This window comes from Phyllostomus hastatus, unplaced genomic scaffold (genome assembly GCF_019186645.2).
Source record: "Phyllostomus hastatus isolate PE091 unplaced genomic scaffold, TTU_PhHast_1.1 phas_scaffold_182, whole genome shotgun sequence".
NCBI lineage: Eukaryota > Metazoa > Chordata > Mammalia > Chiroptera > Phyllostomidae > Phyllostomus > Phyllostomus hastatus.
In genome coordinates this window covers 4,769,837-4,790,591 of record NW_025334013.1, presented here as the reverse complement: position 1 = coordinate 4,790,591, position 20,755 = coordinate 4,769,837, and the positions used below count along the sequence as shown (strand labels likewise).

General features: G+C 62.9%; 1 protein-coding gene across 1 annotated transcript; it reads left to right on the top strand.

The window, feature by feature from the left end:
* The first annotated feature begins 118 nt into the window (after positions 1-118).
* Positions 119-15,043, top strand: SLC2A7 (solute carrier family 2 member 7). Its single transcript, XM_045859002.1, has 12 exons — positions 119-148; positions 1,255-1,353; positions 1,451-1,611; positions 3,922-4,046; positions 5,005-5,157; positions 6,533-6,658; positions 7,124-7,311; positions 8,756-8,866; positions 10,912-11,013; positions 12,194-12,269; positions 14,097-14,224; positions 14,825-15,043. The coding sequence occupies exons 1-12, from the start codon at positions 119-121 to the stop codon at positions 15,041-15,043; spliced, it is 1,518 nt and encodes a 505-aa protein (XP_045714958.1).
* The last annotated feature ends 5,712 nt before the right edge of the window (positions 15,044-20,755 follow it).

Genomic DNA, 20,755 nt, shown 5'->3' with positions numbered 1-20,755 from the left:
GCAGGGTCCAGAGGCCAACAGGCAATAAAGCCACCTCGGCCCCGGGACAAACGGCTAGTGCGGCACAGACCCAGGCATCGCTGGGAGGCAGAGCGCTCCGGTTCCCCCACCTGCACGGATGGAGACACCCAGCCCACCCAGGAAGGGGGTAAGTGCGGAGTCTAGGAAACCCCCCAGAAGGGGGCCCTGTTGGGGGGGGGGAAGAGAAGGCTCCTGAAATGCTTGTGACTAAGCGAGGACCCTAACTGCCCTGCCTTGCCTGGGGTCGCCTGCCCTGGGAGGTCAGCGTGGGGATAGCCGCTTCCTCAGACACCCCAGCTCGGACACGAGAGAGGGAGGTTGAGTCCGGCTCTATGGAATCGTGGGGGGCTGGGTAAGGTTGGAGATGCCCTCTCCTTGCAGGGCAGGTCCTGTGCCGGCCCATTCCCCAGCCTTTGAGGGTGCCAGGACCCTGCACCCCGCCCTTCTCTGCACCCACTGACCAGTATGCTGGTGGAGGTCTACTGGCAGCCACCCAGCTGATAGGGGGGTGGATGGGAGTCAGGGTACCCGAGGGCCATGCGATGGCTCCGGATCAGCCGGTTTCTTGGAGTCCTGGGAAGCTCCGACTCAGGCAGCCGCCTCGGTCCCCCAGAGCTGTCCCGGGTGCTATGGCGGCCATGCAAGGCGATCGCCTGGCCTTTCTTGCGGGCCTGCCAGGGAGGGGACACCCACCTGGGGCGGGGGGCTTCTTGGTGGGGGGCGGGGCTCGGCTCCGGCTCCCTCGGCCCACGGTACTCCTTCCCCGCCGCTCACAGGCTGCCCCCCCTCAGCCAGCAGCTCAGGGCTCAGCCGCAGGCCACCCCACCCCCCGCTCAGGGAGGGCTGGCCACCGACTGCAGAGGGTCCCCTGCTCCCCGCCTGACTTCTGTCCCGTTACCCTGTTTGTCCAGCTCGATGCTGGACCTTTTCCCGAAGCTTCCCCTGCTTCCTCCACAGCCAGGCAGGTGGCTGAAGCTCAGCTAGAACCCCCAGGAGGGAATGATGCGTGGGAGGAACAAGAAACAAGGCCCCCACACTCCCCACGCAGCCCCTGCCCCCTTGTCAGAGCCCCGAGAGCCCCACCCCCAGCCAGCCACTGCCCCACCTTCCCAGGGCATGGCCTTGGAGGGGGGGGTCCTACCTCCCTAGTTACCCCCAAGCCGGGGCCCCGCGCCTGGAGATCCCAGGGCCAACCCCGGAGCCGCTGACCGTAGGCCTCCCGTCCGTCCGCAGAGGCTCCGGCCCACGCTGGTGCTGGCGACCCTGAGCGCGGCCTTCGGCTCGGCCTTCCAGTACGGCTACAACCTCGCCGTGGTCAACACGCCGCACAAGGTGGGCGCGAGGGGACCGGGCAGCGGCCGCCATCCTCCTGGAGTTCGCTCGTGAGTCGCCTAATAGCGCTGGCCGCGGGCGGGCCCATGTTTTCCAGGTCCTGAAGGCGTTTTACAACGACACCTACTTCGAGCGCCACGGGACCGTCCCGAGCGAGACAGACGCACTGCTGCTGTGGTCCTGCACCGTCTCCATGTTTCCCCTGGGCGGCCTGCTGGGGTCGCTGGCGGTGGGCCCGCTGGTGGACAGATGCGGCAGGTAACCTGGAGGTGTGCGGCTCTCACCTGCGATCCACGCTAGGAGACCGCACGCTCTCGGCGGTTGTGCGTGTGGTGGGGGGCCCTGACGTGACCTTGAAGAGTCCAGCCCCCTCGGGGCTGTAGACACCGTGCCCTTAGAGCAGGCCCCCGGGGGGTCCCGGGGTTTCTCCCCTCCTCGGCTGCCCAGAACGGTAGTCACTCCATCCTCATCCCCAGGGACCATGTGCAGCCTGCGAGAGCAGAGCTCTTTTTTTTTTTTTTTAACATTTTATTTATTTATTTTTAGAGAGGGAAGGGAGGGAGAAAGAAAGGGAGAGAAACATCAATGTGCGGTTGCTGGGGGTCATGGCCTGCAACCCAGGCATGTGCCCTGACTGGGAATCGAACCTGCAATGCTTTGGTTCTCAGCCCGCGCTCAATCCACTGAGCTACGCCAGCCAGGGCGAGAACAGAGCTCTTGATGGGACCTCACGGAGGGCCTGGTCAGCACTGGGCACAGGGGGTCCATAAAGGCCCGTCCATGGGGTTTAATTCCCGGTCAGGCGGCCCGTGGCTCAGAGCTGTGACAGCCGCGGCCTCGCCTGTGTGGCCCCATCAGTGTCGTCGTCCCGAGGTCTGGGGTTCACACTGAGTCCCTCCCCGTGTCCCTGTCCCAGGTCCTCTCTGAGAACGAACAGTAGTATCTCTTTGGACTTTGCTTGGCCTGCACGTTTTCCCTAATCTGGGCGCCCAACCCCAGAGCCGCAGAGCGGTGACTCCCCAGATAAGGAGAGAGGCCCGGGCCAAGGTCTCCAGGGAGGCACTGGGGGCCACCACGTGGCCACACCCCACTCTGGGGAACTCAGCCACACTTGGACTCGGGGTGCCGAGGCTGGCAGTCTGGGGTGCGAGGGAAAAGCGAACGGACCTAAAGAACTGTAGCAGCTCAGCGCTCACGCGTGGGAGGCAGTGTCCGCAGCAGGGAGCCCGTTCCTGTTAAAGGGGCACCGGAAGGACACGGGTGAACAGGGCGTTTGCCGCGTGCCGTGTGCGTGAAGGGGGAGAGCATTCAGCATGTGGTGATTACGCCCAAATCCAGGCTTTTTCGTGATTCAGACTGTGCTGTTCTCAGCCACACCGAGAGTGGCTGGACTGTTCTAGACGCCCAGCCCGGCCTCCTCGCCTGGACCCGCGGTCACAGAACTTGGGGCCTCAGAGAGGGTCTCATCTCCACCCTCGTTTGGCGGATGAGGGAAGCCCTGAGCCCGGCTTGGGCGGTGGAGCCGGCCTGGTGCCCGGGGGGTCCGGCCAGCCCTGCGCAGGAAGGGGTGGGGGGAGCCCAGCAGGTGGGCGCTGTCTGTTCCCTTCGGGTCTCGGGGCTGGCTGACCCTCTGCGCTCCGCCGGGCCCTGGGGGCAGCTTTTCTGGGGGAACAGCTGCCCCAGGAGAGAGAGGGGGCCTGGGGGCCACATTCTGCACACCTGCCCATCCCGTGCTGCCCTGCCGGGGACCCTCATGGGGCTCTGTGGCTGCCGCCCAGGAGGGTGTTCTGTCTTTCTGTTTAAAGAACTCTCACCCACATTCCTGGCATAGACCTCCCCCCACCCTCACCCCCCTGGCTGACTGACCCAGCACAGGGGTGTCCTCAAAGGTGGGTGGAGTGTGGGCAAACCCCACAGGCTGGTGCAGCCAGCAGCCACGCACAACCGGGATGCCCCCTTCCTCCCGACCCTCCACCATCTTCTCCTTTGGCAAAACCCACGCCAAAGTGGGGGTGGGGGTGCAAGACAGCCACTGGTGGACGTCAGCAAGGGGCAGAGAGCGCAGTCTCGAAGGTGGGGGTGGCCCTGGGGGCAGGGCAGCGAGGTACGTTTTCAGACGCCCCCTGTGCCTCTGATTCATGGACTCAGGGGTGTTCAGCCTGGCAGGGATCTGAGAGGCCGGCCAGTCTAGCCCTGCACCCCACCGGCCGTGGAGACCTCCTGGTCACATCCCTGACCACCTTCACCTCGTCCGGTCCCTGCTGACACGGCACAGGTGACAGGAATCTCCCCGCCCGGGACGGCAGCCCCAGCCCGCTCCTTCTTCCCTCCCTACCACCCTCTGCCAGCCCCAGCTAGGCGCAGCCCACCCCACCCCTGCCCACCCAGACCTTCCTTCCCGGGACTCGGTCCATCCGCCTGAGCCTCCCCCTTCCTCCCCGCCACCGGCCCTCCCCAGGGCACTTTCCCGAGCCGCTGTAGTGGCTGCCTGGGCAACAGGCAGGTGTTCCTGTCGGGACAGCTCCTGTCTCCTCAGCCCCCGCCCTCCGGGCTCCGCTGTCCTTGCAGAAAGGGCACCTTGCTGATCAACAACATCTTCGCCATCGTCCCCGCCATCCTGATGGGAGTCAGCAAAGTGGCCAAGGCTTTCGAGCTGATCATCTTTTCCCGAGTGGTGCTGGGAGTCTGCGCAGGTACCTGCAGGGAGAGAGGGGGCCCCAGGGCCACGCTCAGGTTCACTGGTGGTGGGGGGTGGGGGGGAATAAAGGGAGCATGGTCCAAGGCTGATCCGCCCAGTGCCATGGGCCAAGGCCAGGGACGGCAGAGACCAGGGTCTTCCTGGCCCTGCCTGGCCCGTGTCCCTTCTGGGGCGGCCGCCCGTCTCTGTCCCCAGGCCCTTGCTCTCTGGCCCCTTCCCCTGAGCTGACAAAGTCTCCTATCGGGAACGGTCCTCAAAAACACTTTTGGGCGGTGGGCGCACGCACAACAGAGTGTACAGATGTCATAGTATAAATTTATATAATGTGATTAACCAATGTCACCGGAATACATTTAACTTTAAGACTTTTCTGAAAACCCACACTTTCGCCTCGAAGCATCGGTAACCGAGAGGCTGTCCGCGGTGTTTTCCGAGGGGGCGGGGCGCGCCGTGCGCCGAGGGGGCGGGGCTTCGAGCTAAAGGCCTGCAGAGCCCGGGCCTCGGGCCGCAGGGGAGGCAGGCTTCTTAGCCCTGTAGTGGCTTCTTCTGCTAAAAAATTTTAAAAAGTGATACAAATACTCAGTGCTTCAGAAAAGTCATAAAATAGGTCAAAGCAAAAGAGTCGTCTTAAGGTCCCTCTACCCAGGGGCCCCGGCTCTGCAGCCAGGAAGGAGGGGACCTGGCTGTCATCACGCACCGCGGTGGCCCCTGGGGTCTGAGGGCCTCCAGGAGGGACCCTAGTCAGTGCAAACTGAACACCCCGCAGGGCCCACTGCCCCGCCCAGGGGTGGGGGGAGGCGGGGGCTGCGTGAGCTGCCTGCGGACGCCGACCCCATGGGGAAGCTCTGAGCTCAGAGGGTGTGAGCTGGAGCTGGAAGGGACCTCAGGCTCCGGGGCCCGGGGAGGCTGCGGCCGCTCCTCTTCTGCCCTGATTTTCGCTCTGCCGGACCCAGGCATCTCCTACAGCGCCCTTCCCATGTACCTGGGAGAGCTGGCTCCCAAGAACCTCCGGGGCACGCTGGGCACGATGACCGAGGTTTTCGTCATCCTGGGAATCTTCCTGGCGCAGATCTTCAGCCTGCAGGCCATCCTGGGCAACCCCACAGGTACCCACGGCGTGCCAAGGTCATAGGGAGGAGGGTCCTTGGGGCCGGCCACGGGGGGCTGCAGGGGGCTGCGTGGAGCCACGTGGGGTCCAAGGGGCCGTGCCGGGGCTGAGGGCGCTGGGTCCCGTCCTTCGCTCAGTCTTGCCCATGTCGCTGGCGGGTCCAGCCCGCTGAGGCCGAGACAGGACCTCTGGGCTGTGCAGTGCGCAGCCTGGTGGACGCGGCGACCTTGGTGAGCACAGGTCGGGTGCGTGGTGGGGAGGAGAGGCTGGGAGGCCGGGGCACAGCGCTCACGCCCTCGTGGGCATTCTGCTGGGAGGGCCGGAAGCCAGCAGGGGGAGCTGGAGAGGAGCGGTTTTTGTCAGCCGGGAAAAGTGACAATGTCCTGGGCTGTGAGGACGGTCCAGGAGCACGGGACCCGGGAGGGGGACAAGCACACCCAGGCCCAGGTCACTGCTGCTGCGCCGGTGGGGCGTGGCCCTCGTGGACGTTTTCCTCTGGTTGCTTCTGAGTCCTCAGTGAAATAGGAGGCAAGGCCACCGTCTGGGAGTGGGCTGGGGAGGGGGACACGGTGGGCAGTGAGGAGACGGAGAGGGCGGGGCGGCCGTCCGGCGGCCCGAGCGCAGGGCGGGTCTCGTGTTGGCGTTTTCACTCCACACGTTTTCAAACTGCACTCGTTCCCCGGTGGGAGGTGCTCCATCCAAGGTCGCTCGGTCGGCCGTCCCCCCACTGCCCCGTGCAGCGGACAGACACGCACTGACCTCGGGCGGGGGCCCGAGCGGAAGCCCCCGCCAGTGTGGGTGTGGCACTTCGCCGTCACCATCACATCCCGGTCTTGGTCTCTCCGATGTGAACACGGGGCTCAGCGAGGTGAACCAGCTCGTCCGGTGCCCGTCTCAGCCGGCGGGTGTTCCGACCTCCCCCCCGCCGCCACCACCCGCCCACTGCCCACCCAACGCAAACCTTCCAGGCAGAGCGCACGCCCCAGCCTCGGGAGGCAGACGCTCTGCCCCGTCCGGCAGTAAAGTCAGAAACGAGGTGCGGCTTCGTTTGCTCCGGGGCTCGCGTCGTGAAGTCCGGTGCTGTTCCTGAGAAAAGCAGTGCTTTTCCTGCAAAGGAATTAGTAACCCATCTTTTAAAAGTACAATGATTTTCTCCGTTTTTAAGTGTGGAACCCCTGTGTGGGCGGGTCCTGGGCAGCCGGCCACCTCTGGGCAAGGACGGGGTCCCCACTGTCCTCGGCTCTCCCCGAGAGCTGGCGCATTGTGGGCAAGAGGACGGTCAGGATGATGCGGCGCAGGTCGGCTGGGGGAGTCCAGAGCCCCCAGGGACCCTGACAGGCCAGGGTCAAGTTCTCCGTGTCGGTCCCCCCCAGGCTGGCCGGTGCTCCTGGCGCTCACGGGGGTCCCCGCGCTGCTGCAGCTGCTGACCCTGCCCTTCTTCCCCAAGAGCCCGCGGTACACCCTGATCCAGAAAGGCGACGAGGACACAGCGCGACAAGGTACTGCAGGTGCCGGCTGCTCCGCTGACAGCCTCTCGCCCCCCCCTTCCCTGCCACCTCCTGCGCCTGCCGATGTCCCTCTGTGGCTCCCCAAAGCCCAGGACAGGCGGGGGGCGGATGGGGAGAAGGGCCCCAAGAGGCAGGCACTGGCAGGATAGCGTGGAGATGCGGCTGGTGCTGGCCCGTGGGCAAGCGCCAGGCCGTGGTCCGGCACAGAGCGGGGACCAGGTCAGGGTCACAGCCGACTGGTGTCCAGAGTTGAGAACTAAGCCAGGGTCAGGCGTGGTTGGAGTTGGGGACATCACCCTGTCTTTGGGCCCCAGTTGGAGTCAGAACGCCCCGCTCTGGGGAACCGGTGAGCCTGCGGCCAGAGGTGGGCCGAGGGGTGGGGAGCTGCCCCTGCTTCCAGGTGCTGTAGGTGGGTGCCGTCAGCAACAGACGGGGGGCCCTGCTCTGCTCCCGCAGCTCTGAGGACGCTGAGGGGCTGGGCCAACGTGGAGGACGAGATCGAGGAAATGCGTGCGGAGGACCAGGCGGAGAGGGCCGAGGGCCGCCTGTCCGTGCTCAACCTGCTCACCTTCCGGCCGCTGCGGTGGCAGCTCGTCTCCATCGTGGTGCTCATGGCCGGCCAGCAGCTCTCCGGCGTCAACGCGGTCCGTGGGGCCCGGAGGGCGGCCCACGTGGGTGGGGGCGGTCCTCCCTGCAGCCGGGCTGGGGAAGCGTCAGGCGAGGTCCCTGCTCAGAGCCTGTGGTCCCCCTGAAAGCCACCTGATGCAGGTAGACCCCGCCAACGGTCACCGAACTGCCGTGGGTACTGGTGGCATCGGTGCTGTGGTGTGCGTGTTATTGCCAAGTTCAAGGGTGCAGAGTCGAGTTCTGCGTCCAGGAGGGAAGGAGAGGGAGACACAGGGGGCTCCTCCGGAGCCGGGAGAAGGCAGAGCCGGAAGCCCAGGGCTTCTGGGCAGCCGCCCCCCACTGCACGGCTCGTTCTGTTGACTGGGAACAAGCAACACAGAGGTGCCCCCGGAAACGGCTAAAGCAAACCCAGACTCAGTTTACAGAAGCAGCTGGGCCGTGCAGCTGGGCGTCAGGGGCGGCCTGAAAGCAGGGTGCAGAACATTAGCGGGGAACCTGGGGGGGTTCTGTCTGTCTCTCCAGGCTGCTCCCCCACGTGCCTGCCTCTTTTCAGAAAAAGAGGAAGCCGGCTTCCCAGTCCCCAGGAGGGAGTGTCTCCTGCCCGTGGCCCTTTGCCCTCTCTGCAGGAGACCAGCCGGCTGTGGGGGGCTGCCGGTCCCCCGGAACCACGCTCAGGCTTCCAGGGGAGGGTGGTGGGTGGGCGAGGCTCGGTCAGGAGCCAGCGTGGACTTGCTCAGCCTCAGCCACTGGTGGCATCACGTTCTGTGAACCTGGTTCTCGGGCCATAGCTGGACCCGTCGGTGGCGTGGAGGGAAGAGCAGAGATCTGAAAAACAAAACAAAACAAAACAAAAAAACCCGGTGGGGTTGGAGGATGGCTTCCAGAAACCTCGTGGTGGGAGGGGTAACCCAGGCCCCGAAGGGAAGTGTCAGGACGAGCGGCACCAGGCACTCGGGGACGTTGAGCAAGTGACGCTGGGAGTGGGGAACAGCCCTGGTAGGAGCCCCCGAAGGGGCCGCAGCCCGTGTGGCTTTGGGGAGGGCTGCGTGCCCACTTCCGTGGGGCTGGGCCAGAACAGGAGCCGAGCTGGGCCCGGAGTGCGAGGTGAGGCGCCACTCGGAGGGGCCGGGGAGGGCAGATGGACGCAGCGGCTGAGGAAGGGGCCGCAGGGGGCGTCGGGTCCAGATCCCACTGCACGGTGCAGAGGCCGCGGCTCGGAGGGCGGAGGAGCTGTGATCCCCTGGATTCTGGGCGGAGCCGGCTCTGTTTCACCCCGCTCATCCTGAGCCACAGCTCTCCCCGCCCCCCCACCCGCCACCAGCTGCCTCCTTCCTGTCCAGGCCCACCCCCCCTTACCCCCCACCCCGGGCTTTGCAGACCATCAGCTGGAGGAGAGTCAGGGAAGGTAAGGCAGGGGCCACGGCCTCGGACCGGCCTCACAGCCCCTGGCTTTTGCTCTAGATCAACTACTACGCGGACATGATCTACACGTCGGCTGGCGTGGATGCCGCTCACTCCCAGTACGTGACCGTGGGCGCCGGCGTGGTCAACATCGTGATGACCGTCGTCTCGGTGAGTGACCCGGAAGACCCTTCCCACCGGCGGGGTGGGTTCCCGAGCGGGTGCCCTGCGGGCAGACAGGAGCCCCAGGGGGCTCACCGAGGGGCCCGGACCTGGGGCGGCGCACACACGCACACGCACACGCACACACGTTTCTTCCTCTGGGACGTGGCTGCGGCGACTGCAGCGCCCCGTGGGCCCCGGCAGGGGCGGTTCCCGCCCGGTGGGGCGCTGCTGTTAGTGGTTCTCTGTTTGAGATCCGAGCCGGCTGCACCTCGCCGCACACGGTGTTAAAAAGTAACTCGAAAGTTAACACTGGCTCACGGGCAAGGCCAGGTGCCCTGACGCCCCCTTCTCTAAGGGGTGCCCGACCTTCCGGGGCGTCCGACCTTCTGGCGTCCCTGGGTCACGCTGGAAGAACCAGCGCAGTCTTGGGCCACACGTTAAATACACAACCCCCAGCGAAAACTGATGAGCAAAAAGGAAGGTTTTGAGTAAATTCATGATTTTGTGCTGGGCTGCCTTCACAGCTGTCCCGGACTGCCTGTGCCCGGCGGGCTGTGGGTCGGACCCCCTGCTCTGGAGCTCCCCCCACAGGGAGCTCTCCCCCCACAGATAGCTCTCCCACTATTATTCCGATTTCTGCTTCTCGAGCTCCCGGGAGGTTGAAGGTGCTGTACAAAGCTACCTGTGCCTCATCCGCCTTCCCCGCAGCGCCAGCGGGAGCCCCAGCCAGCAACCCGAGGGCTCACAGGGCGGGGCAGGAGAAGGAAGGGAAACGGCAGGGAAGGGTGATGAGGGTGTGGGGGGCACCCAGGGAGTTCTCACCCTTCCCGGGGTCTGTCCACCCTGCCTCCTGCTGAGTCCCCTGGGCAGATCCACCCTCTAGGGTCCATTGTCACCACTGGGACCCTGGTCCCCATTGTCATTGTACCAGGGGAACTGAGTCCAGAAGACAGGGGAGCCCCCTCCCTTCCTGGGGGCAGCGTGTGGGTGTGAGCACGGCAGGGGGGCGGGAAGCTGGCCTCGTGTCTAACCTGTGTGGGCGGTGTGGCGCTGCTCCTGTCTGGCCTCGCTGAGTGGCCATCCTGTCTGCAGCATGGCTGGGGGGGGGGCGTGGCTAGGAGAGACGCACACGAGGTGATCAGGTGACCATAGGGGACCTGCCACTGAGTTGGCCCCCAGGGTGGCCCTGCTGTGGGAGCTGGCGTGGGGGTGGATAGAGCTGGCCTTGCCGTCAGGACTGAGGAGGGGGCCGGCCAGGAGGAGCGTGGCTCACCTTTGGCTGAGGGAGAGGCACGGGTCCCAGGAGGGGTGGGAAAAAAGGAGGGTGGGGGGGCTGGGCCCCTCCCAACAGGAGATCGGATTCTGGGTGGTCGTGAGAGAATAGGGGGGTGGCAGGTAGGGGGCGGCTATTTGTAAAGGTGGATGCTGTTATTATCCTGGCTGGTGTGGCCGGGATGGCTGCCTTGGAGGAGGTAGTTTGTCACCCAAAGTCCAAACTGTGGGAGGACAGAGGGAGGGAGGGAGGGGCCCCGCCACCTTCGAGGCACGGGGCGGCCCCAGGGGCAGCCAGGAGGCAGAGGCAGCGGTGGGGGGAGGGGGAATGTGGGCGAGAGTCTTCGCTGTGGCCTCCGGGGGAGGAACCGGCAAGGCTGGGGCTTCAGGCTCAGAAGTGGCCGGTTTGAATGCTCTCAGGGGTTCTGGGGCGCAGGGGCTGCCCTGGGTCGTCCGGTGCCTGTGCTGGGTGACTGGGGCCTGTGGCCCTGAGCGTGAGACCCCCTAGAGGAGGAGGACGGAGGGTGGGCCCTGCATGGGTGGGTTTCGCGTGAAAGCTGGTGATTTGTCCGCTGCCTCTGGAGACAGCTAACCATGGCAGACACAGGCCCTCCGGGGTCAGCAGGACCCAGGCTGTAGAAGCACCAAACACAGAAACTAGAGAGTGTAAGACGGGGCACTGAGGGAGGGGCTGGAGGAGGGAGCGGTGGCACCAGTCCAAGAATTCCGGGAGCCCCCTGGGCCACAGAGTCACTCCACTGTCCCCTCTTCGGCTCCAGGCTGGCACCGTTGAATGTCTGGGGAGACGGCGCCTCCTGCTGGTCGGCTACGGCATCTGCGGCTCCGCCTGCCTCACACTGACGCTGGCGCTGCTCTTCCAGGTCTGCTCTCCTTTCCCTGCCCCGGAGATGGGAGGGGGCCGGCGGCAGGGACCAGGGACTCGGAGCCTGCAGCGGGGTGGGAGGCCCCCCTAACAGACCAGGCACCAGTAGCCCCAGGCGCTTCTTAGCCCTGTCCCGCCCCACACCCCATTCCACGCAAGCACTTTGTGACGCCCAGCCCTGCAGGGATGATCGTGGGCGACGTCACTCACCTGCACACAGACATGCAGGTAAATGAATGCAATGCCCTAACCTTGGCATAAAGGAGAATTTACAATGGAATGTGTGTTTCCATATAAAAAGGCTTAGGCTCAGCTGCAGGGGCAGCAGTGGACCCCCCCACGCCCCACCCCCCAGTTGTCTCTGTTGAAACGTGAGTCAGAGCTTGCCACTGCTCTGGTTCTTCGCCCCATGTCACCTCGAGTTCGGGGAGGCTGCCGATCCCCCCCCCCATCTTTCACCTTGAAGCTGGGAGGCCCATGCGTGGAAGGAGGGGTTCCTGGCCCACCTGCTGCGCCGGCTCCGCCCCCGCAGCGTGTTTCATAGTTGTGGTGCAGCAGTTACCTGCACGGCGAGGTGGGCTGACGTCTGGTCGCCTGGTGGTGTGCCGGCCGCTGTCCTGGCTGTGGCGACCGTAGGTGGTCTGCTAGCTCTCCTGGTCTCGGGGCTTCTGGAAGGATCTCTCAGCCAGTGGGAGCTGGGCCCCAGCACTGTCCCTGCTGGTTGTCTGACCTGGGTCTCTGCCTGAGCCCTGAGGCCCGCGGGTCCTCCTGGCCTGTGTTCCGGCTCTCTGGGCCCCGCGTCCGTATCGGCAGGATTGAAGCAGTAACTTCCCCGCTCACGGGCATCGGGAAGGCCAAGGGGACGAGCAGAGAATAAACGAGCAGTAGGGGGGTTCTCCTCCTGTGACCCTTCTCTCGGCTTGGGGAGGCCGGCGGGAGCCCTCTGGGAACCAGAGTGCGGGGTGTCAGACCCTGGCGTCAGCTGCCTCCCGCTCTTGCCCACAGAGCCCTTGGGGTCCAGGAGGGTGCTCAGCAGTCCAGGTGCGGCTCCTGCCTGTGGCAGGAAGGGCGGCCTGAGCACAGGGGGACTCTCTGTCCCTGGGACTCCTGGCCTGGAACTCCCAGAGGTCCCGGGCCAGGCCCTTGTCAGCCACCGACTGCCCCGCCTCTCCCCACAGAGCTCGGTCCCGGAGCTGTCCTACCTCAGCGTCATCTGTGTCTTCGCCTACATCTCGGGACATTCCATCGGGCCCAGTGAGTACCTGTGCGTACGCCCTCCCAGCCTTCCGGGGAGAGCACCGTCCTGTGCCGCTCTGATGCTCACTGCACCCGTTCCTCTGCCCCGGGCCAAACCCCGCCCACGCTCGGAGCCCGGGCTCAGCGTGCTGTGGGACCTCGGCTCTTGAACTCAAAGTCATCCCTGAAAGCTGTTCAAGAACTGAGTTGTTCGAGATGGAGGTGTTCCAGAACCGAGGCTTGACTGTACCTTTTCCTTAGAGGCGATTCCCATGCACCTTCCTCCATTCAACAGGCATTTACCAAGTGCCACCCAGTGCCACAGCCAGGCCAGTGTCCCCTCCCCCAAGCTCCTGTGGCTCCCGGGAGTGTCCCGCCTCGGGGCCAACCCCCCACCTGGAGCTGAGCCACTGAAGAGGGAGCCCATGCCAGACAGTCCCCACTAGGGGGCGCCTGGGTCCATGCCCAGACCCTCCCTATGCTCCCTGTAGCCTCCGAGCACAGCGCCCACCTGAGGCTCCGTTGCCTTTGGCCCCCTGACCTCCAAGCACATTCCCTCGCTGGCTTCTCCCCACGTCCCCGTGCCAGCAGCCTCGGGCCTGCACTGGGGCCTACCCCTCGGTCAGCCCCCGAGCTCCCGGCCCCCCTCCTCTGAGTGTCCTTCTGAGGACCAGACCCTGCTCTCACCGCCTAGGGGAAAGCGCCTCTGATTCCTAAGACTAGAACGTTCCCCGCAGAATCCTGGTTTTGAAAGCTGTTCCTAAGCCAAAAGAGTGACCCATTCAACACGCATGGGAGGGTCGCCTGCTTAGTCTGTGCAGTGCCGGGCCCTGGGGACACGGCTGTGGGCGTGACCGGCGACACGGTCGCGTCGAAGGACGTTTCGGTGGGATTTTCGGCACGTGCCCCAAGTGCAGGAGGGCCAGGAGGGAGGGGGCTGTCGTGGGTCAGAGATCTCGGCCACTCTGTCCCTTACTGCCCGTGTCACCTGGAGCGAGCTTCTCCGGGTCTCAGGCTCCTGTCTGAAGGACATGGACAACAGACGAGCTGGAAGGGTGGGGGTCAGGCCCTGGACTGAGGTGACAAGTGGGCCGGGTCCCCAGAGGGGACGGGGGTGCTGGGCCGGGCGGCGGGGCCGGGCGGCGCAGATGCCCCTCCCCCGCCCCCGTGAAGGCCCCTCCCTGGAGGGTGGGACTTTCTCACTGGCCGTCCCCAGGGCAGCTCACTGCGGGCTCTCGGTGCCTCTCCACCTCCACCCACCGGGGCTGTGCGCTTCCCACGTGGCCCGACACCCCCAGGAGTTGGAAATTGGCTGGGGGGACGGACAGAACCTTTTTTCACGTGTAAAGCCATAGACAGGCTTACAGTAAATAAACATATACAGTGTATATTAAAATTTTTATAGAGGATTATGATTAAGAAAAAAGTGGCTTTAGACAAGTGTCCTTCGGGGAAAAAGTGGAGAAATAGGCCCAAGGCGAGGTGCCCGCAGCAGGTGCCTGCCATTCCCCAAACCTACCACGGGGGGGCAGCACGTCCCAGGCACAGGCGCTCGTTGAGCTCCGCTGAGAATTTGAAAACGACACCAGCGCCAGGAGAGAGCCGACTCCGTGGCACCTGGAGGCCCTCGGAGGGAGGGCGGTTGTCCTCCGCGCTGCTCTGCGCAGCCGTGGTTGTGCCCAGGAGGAGCCAGAGTGGGGAGGAAGCGGGGCACCGGCTGACGGATGTCAGCTTCTTCCCTCCGCGGTCTGGGACACCTGGCGATCCACGGGAGGGCCTGGGGCGGGGCTCGGGCCCTGGGACCCCCCGCTCCGCCACACCGGTCCTGTGCTCTCTGCCCTCGAGGTCCCGTCCCCTCCGTGGTGAGGACCGAGATCTTCCTGCAGTCCTCCCGGCCGGCCGCCTTCATGGTGGACGGGGCTGTGCACTGGCTCACCAACTTCATCGTGGGCTTCGTGTTCCCCTCCATCCAGGTGAGTGGGGCCCTCGGCTGGGAGCCCGGCGGGCTGCCCTCACCCCCTCCCTGTCCCCCCGCCCCCCAGGGCCGGCCCCTGAGGCAGAGGCTTCGGGAAATGAGCACCAGTTCCCTTCTACCAAGAACACCTGCTCCGTGGACGAGGGGGCGGCTCGCAGGCCCGTGGGAGGTCCGGGGAACACACGGGTGCCAGTGGCCAAACTCCGAATGTGACAGCTTCCCATTCCTGACGGGAGCCCCTCACTCCAAGGGTGAAGAAGGGCTAGTTTCCAGGGGCACTGGTCTGCCAAGGTCACAGGCAATGCGCAGCAAGCTGGAGCCAGGGTGAGGGGAGAAATTTCGTTGCTGCCGCTGCCGCCTTCCTATTCCCAAAGGTGTGCACCACTGCCCCAGACCTCGAGGCCACGGGGCACTGTGTCCCTGTTGTTAAAGGCCAAGGGGTTCCTTTGGAGGTGAGGGCGGGACCTGATATTCTAGCCATTTCGCTCCTCTGTGGTGAACACTAAACTGGCCACCAAGAAACTCCCTAGGACTCAGGAAGGCCTTCCCCTGTCGCTGCTTCCTCCACTCCCTCCTCCTTCCTCGTCTCCTCTCCCAGGAGGCCATCGGGGCCTACAGCTTCATTGTGTTTGCCTGCATCTGCCTCCTCACCGCTGTCTACATCTACGTGGTGATTCCCGAGACCAAGGGCCGCACGTTCGTGGAGATAAACCGGATTTTCGCCAAGAGAAACAGAGTGGAGATTCCGGAGAAAGAAGACATCCCAGCTGTCGGGCCTCACACACTGTCTCCACCCGCCAAGGAAACTTCCTTTTAGTGGCTCTGAGTGTCCCCAGGTGCCACCTCAAGGCTTCCTTCTCTGAAGACGGGACTTCCTGCCCCAGCGCTCAAGGGAGGGTCACTGCTCTGAGCTTTTTACGCCCCCAGTGGCCAACAGAAAGCTTTGGAAAGGTTAGACTCTGATTTGGTTGAGACGTGATTAGCTTTCAGTACTGACCACTGGGCTGAGTGACTCAGGAGGATGGGCGGGTCCCTGAGCTTTGATTGGCAGGACTTGCTTCTCTGACTCTCCATGAGCACCGAAACTCCAGTGATGTGTGGACACATCTCAAGTGCAGCTGCTGGTATGGAGGCTTGAATCCTGATCAGTGTCTTGGTTTGAGGGTGAAGGGAACTGGAGGCCACTGCCTTCCCGGGCAGGCTGCCGCTCCCCCTCCAGGGCTGTGGGCTGCACATTCCCTGGTCAGTGTCACAGCCTGACACCGGGGGGGGGGGGCGCTGGGCAACAGAGGTCAGAGTGTTCTTGGGACTGTTTAGGAAAGAGCCCTCCCTGGGCTGGTGCATTGGTACCCGCCTTGGAAGCAGGAGAGCACTGTGTCGAGACAGACAAAGTACCAAAGCTCACTGTGGAGGGGGTGGGTAACCCGTGTAGTCCCACATCAACAGGAGAAACTGAATCTGTAGTGAAAAACCTCCCCGCAGAGAAAACTCCAGGCCCAGCCGGGTTCACTGGTGAATTCCGTCCAACATTTAAGGAAGAAATAATACCAATTTGACACAAACGCTTCCAGAAAATTAAAGGGAAAGGAGTGCCTCTCAGCTCGTGGTAGGAAGCCGTCATTGTTCCGATTCCAAAACCAAACCGAAGACATTTCAAGAAAACTGCAGACCAGTACCCCTGATGAACATAGATGCAAACGTTATTAGGCAGAGCTTAGCAAATAGAATGCAATGATAGAAGGATAATATACGTCTTGACCAAAAGCAACTTAGTCTGGGAATGCAAGGTTGGCTGAATCCTTCCTAAATTCATCTATAGATTCAAAACAATTACAATAAAAATTCCAGCAGGCTTTCTTTTTTTTGGAGGGGGAGGGTAGAAAGTGACACGTTGATTCTACAGTTTATGTGGAAATGCAAAGAACCTAGACTAACCCAAACGACTTTGAGAAAGATGGAGTGGGAGGACTTCCTACCTAATGCCAACACTCATCATAAAGCTACGGTTATCAAAACAGTGTGGCGTGGCAGCTAGATCAACGGGGCGCAGTAAAGAACCACCCAGAAGCGTGCACACACACACACACACACACACACACTGATTTTTGACAGAAGCAGGAGACAGGAGAATGGGGACAAGAGAGTACTTCTAACAAATGCACTGGGGTGATCACGTCCATATGTGGAAAAAGAGCTTTTACCCATAACTCAAAGTGGATCACAGGCCTAAATCAAGCCTTTTTAGGACTCCTGTAATAGAACACAGGAGATGACTATTTGTGAGCATGGGTTACACAAAAACAACACCAAAAGCACAAGCCACAAAAGAAAACACTGATAAACTGGACTTTGACACCATTAAGAACTTCTACTTGTCAGACACTGTTATGAGAGTGAAAACACAAGCCACAGGCTGGCGCGTGTGTGTGCAAACCACGTGTCTGAGAAAAATTCATATGTAAACGAATACATGTGTAGTGAATAAGAAAGCAACTCCAGTTTGAAAATGGGCAAAAGCATTGAAGACATACTTCACGGGAGAAGACATGAGTAAGCACGTGAGAAGGTGCTAGGTGTTGTTGGTCATCAGGGAAACAGAAACGGAAGCCGCAGTGAGACACCCCTGCACACCCGTGGGAGGGCCCGGAGTCGCCGGGCCACCTCGCGCGCTCGCAAGGATGCGGAGGAGCTGAGCTCTCGGGTACGGCTGCCGGGAAAGGAAGCTGGAGCGGCTGCTTTCGGAAACAGTTCTTCTCTCCTCCCTTAAACGTACGTCTACCGTATCGTCCCGCACTGCAGTCCTGAGCGTTCAGCCAAAGGAATATACACAAATGTTCGCAGCAGGTTTATTGGGAATGGACCAACCCGGACACCGTACGAAAGTGCCCCCCCCCCCAGGGGAATGAGTGAGCCCACTGCGGCCGACCCACGCGCCAGCCCACGACTCAGCAACGCCGAGACTCGAACCACCGGCACCGGCCGCGGTATGCGTGGACCTCACAGTAACTCTGCTCGGAGAAACAACCAGACCAAAAAGTACACACCGTGTTGTTTTAATGATAAAAACGCGTACAAAATGCCAACTAATCTATAGGGACAGAAAACAGATCTGCGGTTACCGGGGGAAGCTTCCGGAGTGATGGAAACGTGTATTACCTTCACCGCGGTGAGAATACGGAGGCACACAAATGTAAAACACCAAACCGTACCCTTTCGATAAGAAAGGAATGGTGACTAAGAAGTGTTTTAAGCGCCGTGTCAGTACGCCGCACTGCCCCCTGGTGGTGGCGCACGAGGGGGAGGTGGTGACCTGGGAAATCGGGGCCTGAGGTCTGGTCCCCTGGGGCCGTAGACACCGTGTCCTTAGGGCAGGCCCCCGGGGGTCCCGGGGTTTCTCCCCTCCTCCGCTGCCCGAGAACGGCCATTGCTCCATCCTTGGGCCTGGGGACCGCGTGCAGCCTCTGCTCATGGGACCTCACGGAGGGCCTGGTCAGCACTGGGCGCAGGGGGTCCATAAAGGCCCGTCCATGGGGTTTAATTCCCGGTCAGGCAGCCCGCGGCTCCGAGCTGTGACAGCCGCGGCCTCGCCCTGTGTGGCCCCATCAGTGTCGTCGTCCCGAGGTCTGGGGTTCACTCCCCGTGTCCCTGTCCCAGGTCCTCTCTGAGAACGAACAGTAGTATCTCTTTGGACTTTGCTTGGCCTGCACGTTTTCCCTAATCTGGGCGCCCAGCCCCAGGGCCGCAGAGAGCTGACTCCCCAGATAAGGAGGGAGGCCCGGGCCAAGGTCTCCAGGGAGGCACTGGGGGCCACCACGTGGCCACACCCCACTCTGGGGAACTCAGCCACCTTGGACTCGGGGTGCCGAGGCTGGCAGTCTGGGGTGCGAGGGAAAAGCGAACGGACCTAAAGAACTGTAGCAGCTCAGCGCTCACGCGTGGGAGGCAGTGTCCGCAGCAGGGAGCCCGTTCCTGTTAAAGGGGCACCGGAAGGACACGGGTGAACAGGGCGTTTGCCGCGTGCCGTGTGCGTGAAGGGGGAGAGCACTCAGCATGTGGTGATTACGCTCAAATCCAGGCTTTTTCGTGACTCAGACTGTGCTGTTCTCAGCCACACCGAGAGTGGCTGGACTGTTCTAGACGCCCAGCCCGGCCTCCTCGCCTGGACGCACGGTCACAGAAGTTGGGGCCTCAGAGAGGGTCTCATCGCCACCCTCGTTTGGCAGATGAGGACCCTGGGCGGGGGGTGTGGGGGGACCTGGCTTTGCTCCAGCGGGGTCTCTCTCCACAGCCTGGAGCCTCCCTGCGGCTAGAAAGGGCCGGGGGCAGGGCCTCCGGGCAGTCAGCAGCCCCTGGGGAAAGAAAAAGCGGCTCAGGTGTGAGGTCAGGTGACCACTGTGAAGCCCACTCAGCAGAGATCGTCTTTAGCCCCTCCCCCATCTTCTGCCCTCCTCCCACCCCCCCCGCCCGAGCTTCCCAGGTTGGCTGCCTGCACCTGTTTGTCAGATACTTGCTCATAAGATCCTGGATTGTGGTGGAAAAGGACCTTAGCTGTATCTTAGTCCCTGTCCACAGTAGGAATCCCTGGTTCAACTGCGCTACAGGTACCAGGCCTCTGCTTGCATGCCTTCGTTGACAGGCTGCTCACCACCTCCCAAGGGGGTGCCACACCGCCTGGCTTGGCACTCTGGCCCTGCACTTCGGTGAGTCACTTCTGTCTCGTTTTCCCACCCGAAGGACGAAAATAATGGCCGTGTTCACGTCTGTAGGGTTGTCGAGGGGGTTACTGGTGTCGGTATATGAGGGGCAGACGCCCTTCCGTGCGCTCTGGCAGACTCAGCGTCCCGGTCTGCCGCCTCCCCCTCCCCCCCCCCGCCCTCTGAAGGTGTTTCTGAGCCCAGGTGGAGCCGGAGGACCTGGGGAGTGGCCACCCCCACCCCCCGCTCCTCGGGCTGACGGAGCTGCCGTGCGGGTGCCTGGGTCCCTCGGCCCCGACTTGGGCTCACCCTGAGTGCATTCCACACCACACGTTTCCTCGAGAGTCTGGGGGATGAGGCCCCAGGCACCTCTCGGAAGCTGGCTCCGTGACCCGCCCCCCGCCCCCAGTTTGGCTCCTTTCTCCCCTCCTGGACCCCTGTTTTCTTCCACTTTCCAAGTGAACTGCGAGGCCTGGAGTCCTCGCCTCGGTCTCCCCTCCCGGGAACCCACGCGGGGGCTGCCCGCGAGGCGCTTTGCACACTGGTGGTGGCCGCGCACACAGCCTGTTCAGGGCTCGCGGTGCCTGTCATGGCTGGCTGGTCAGATACAACGCTCTCCCGGCCTGGGTCCCACACCTACCTGCCCGGATCCTCCTCGCTGCCTTGGCCCCATCCCGATGTCCTGTCCTGGACACCTTCGCCCACGCCACCAGGGCGGGCCCGGATGTCACACTCCCCTCGTCATTCGGTTTCTTGGGTTTCTCCGTCCAGGGAGATCCTGCGGTCTCAGCCACCTTCTGTCCCCAGAGACGCACCCTGGGGTGCACGCTTGCTGCAGGAGGGGACCCCCACTGACCGGAAACGTGTTTGACCTCATTTCTATCGTCTCGATGGGAGCCCACTTGAAGCCTCTCTGGGGCGTTGCTGGCTGTCGGGTCGTTGCTCACTGTTGGGGTGCTGCTGGCTGCCGGGATGCTGCTGGCTGCCGGGGTGCTGCTGGCTGTCGGAGTGCTGCTGGCTGCTGGGGTGCTGCTGGCTGCTGGGGAGCTCAGATTCCCCAGCTTTGGTCTCTGAGGGAGCCGGTTGGGAGCCGCAGTGGACAGGACAGGGCTCCGGTTGGGTTTCCTGCTTTGCTCCCCTGTGAGGGGCAGAGAGCGGCCGATCTGAGGGGCCCAGGCTGTATTCCTGGCTCCCGGTCTCCCCCTGTGACGGCCCCTCCTCATTCTCGGGTCCGGAAAGGCCCCATGTCCTCAGATGTGTACACCTGCCCTGTTATGATTTTTTTTTATTATTAATTTGCCCTATTTCTTTCCCCTCCCCATCTTTGCTAAAATAAAGTCGTGTTTTTGTATAATACCTTTATTTCACATACAAAAATTGTAAATACCATCTAATATCCCTGCCGTATTCAAAGATCTACCAGGGCCCCCCAAATATTGACGCATTTGCTATTTTCAGGCACCAGGAGGTGCCAGCGAGTGTTCAGTCTAGTTTTTTGTTCAGTCCCTCCCACCCCATGGGGTTTTAAAATGTGTTTTTGTAACAGCGGATGATGTGAATTCCAGCCCTGAGTCCAGGGACAGGCCGCAGGCCCAGCTGTGCCCCGTCCCCTGGGCCGGACCCCTGCTTCCCTGGCTCCCTCCTCTTCCTGGGCGCCGTGTTCCCTGCCCCCCTCGGGCAGGAGGCTTTCCCCCAGGGCCCCGCCCTGAGCGGGGGCCTGGACTCCCTGCAGGCATGTATGTGCCTGTGCCTTTCAGTTCACGCCAGGATTCCGATGACTGGCGAGGGCCTAGTCCTCGACCTTTCCCTGGGGTGTTCGCGTTTTCCAAGGGACA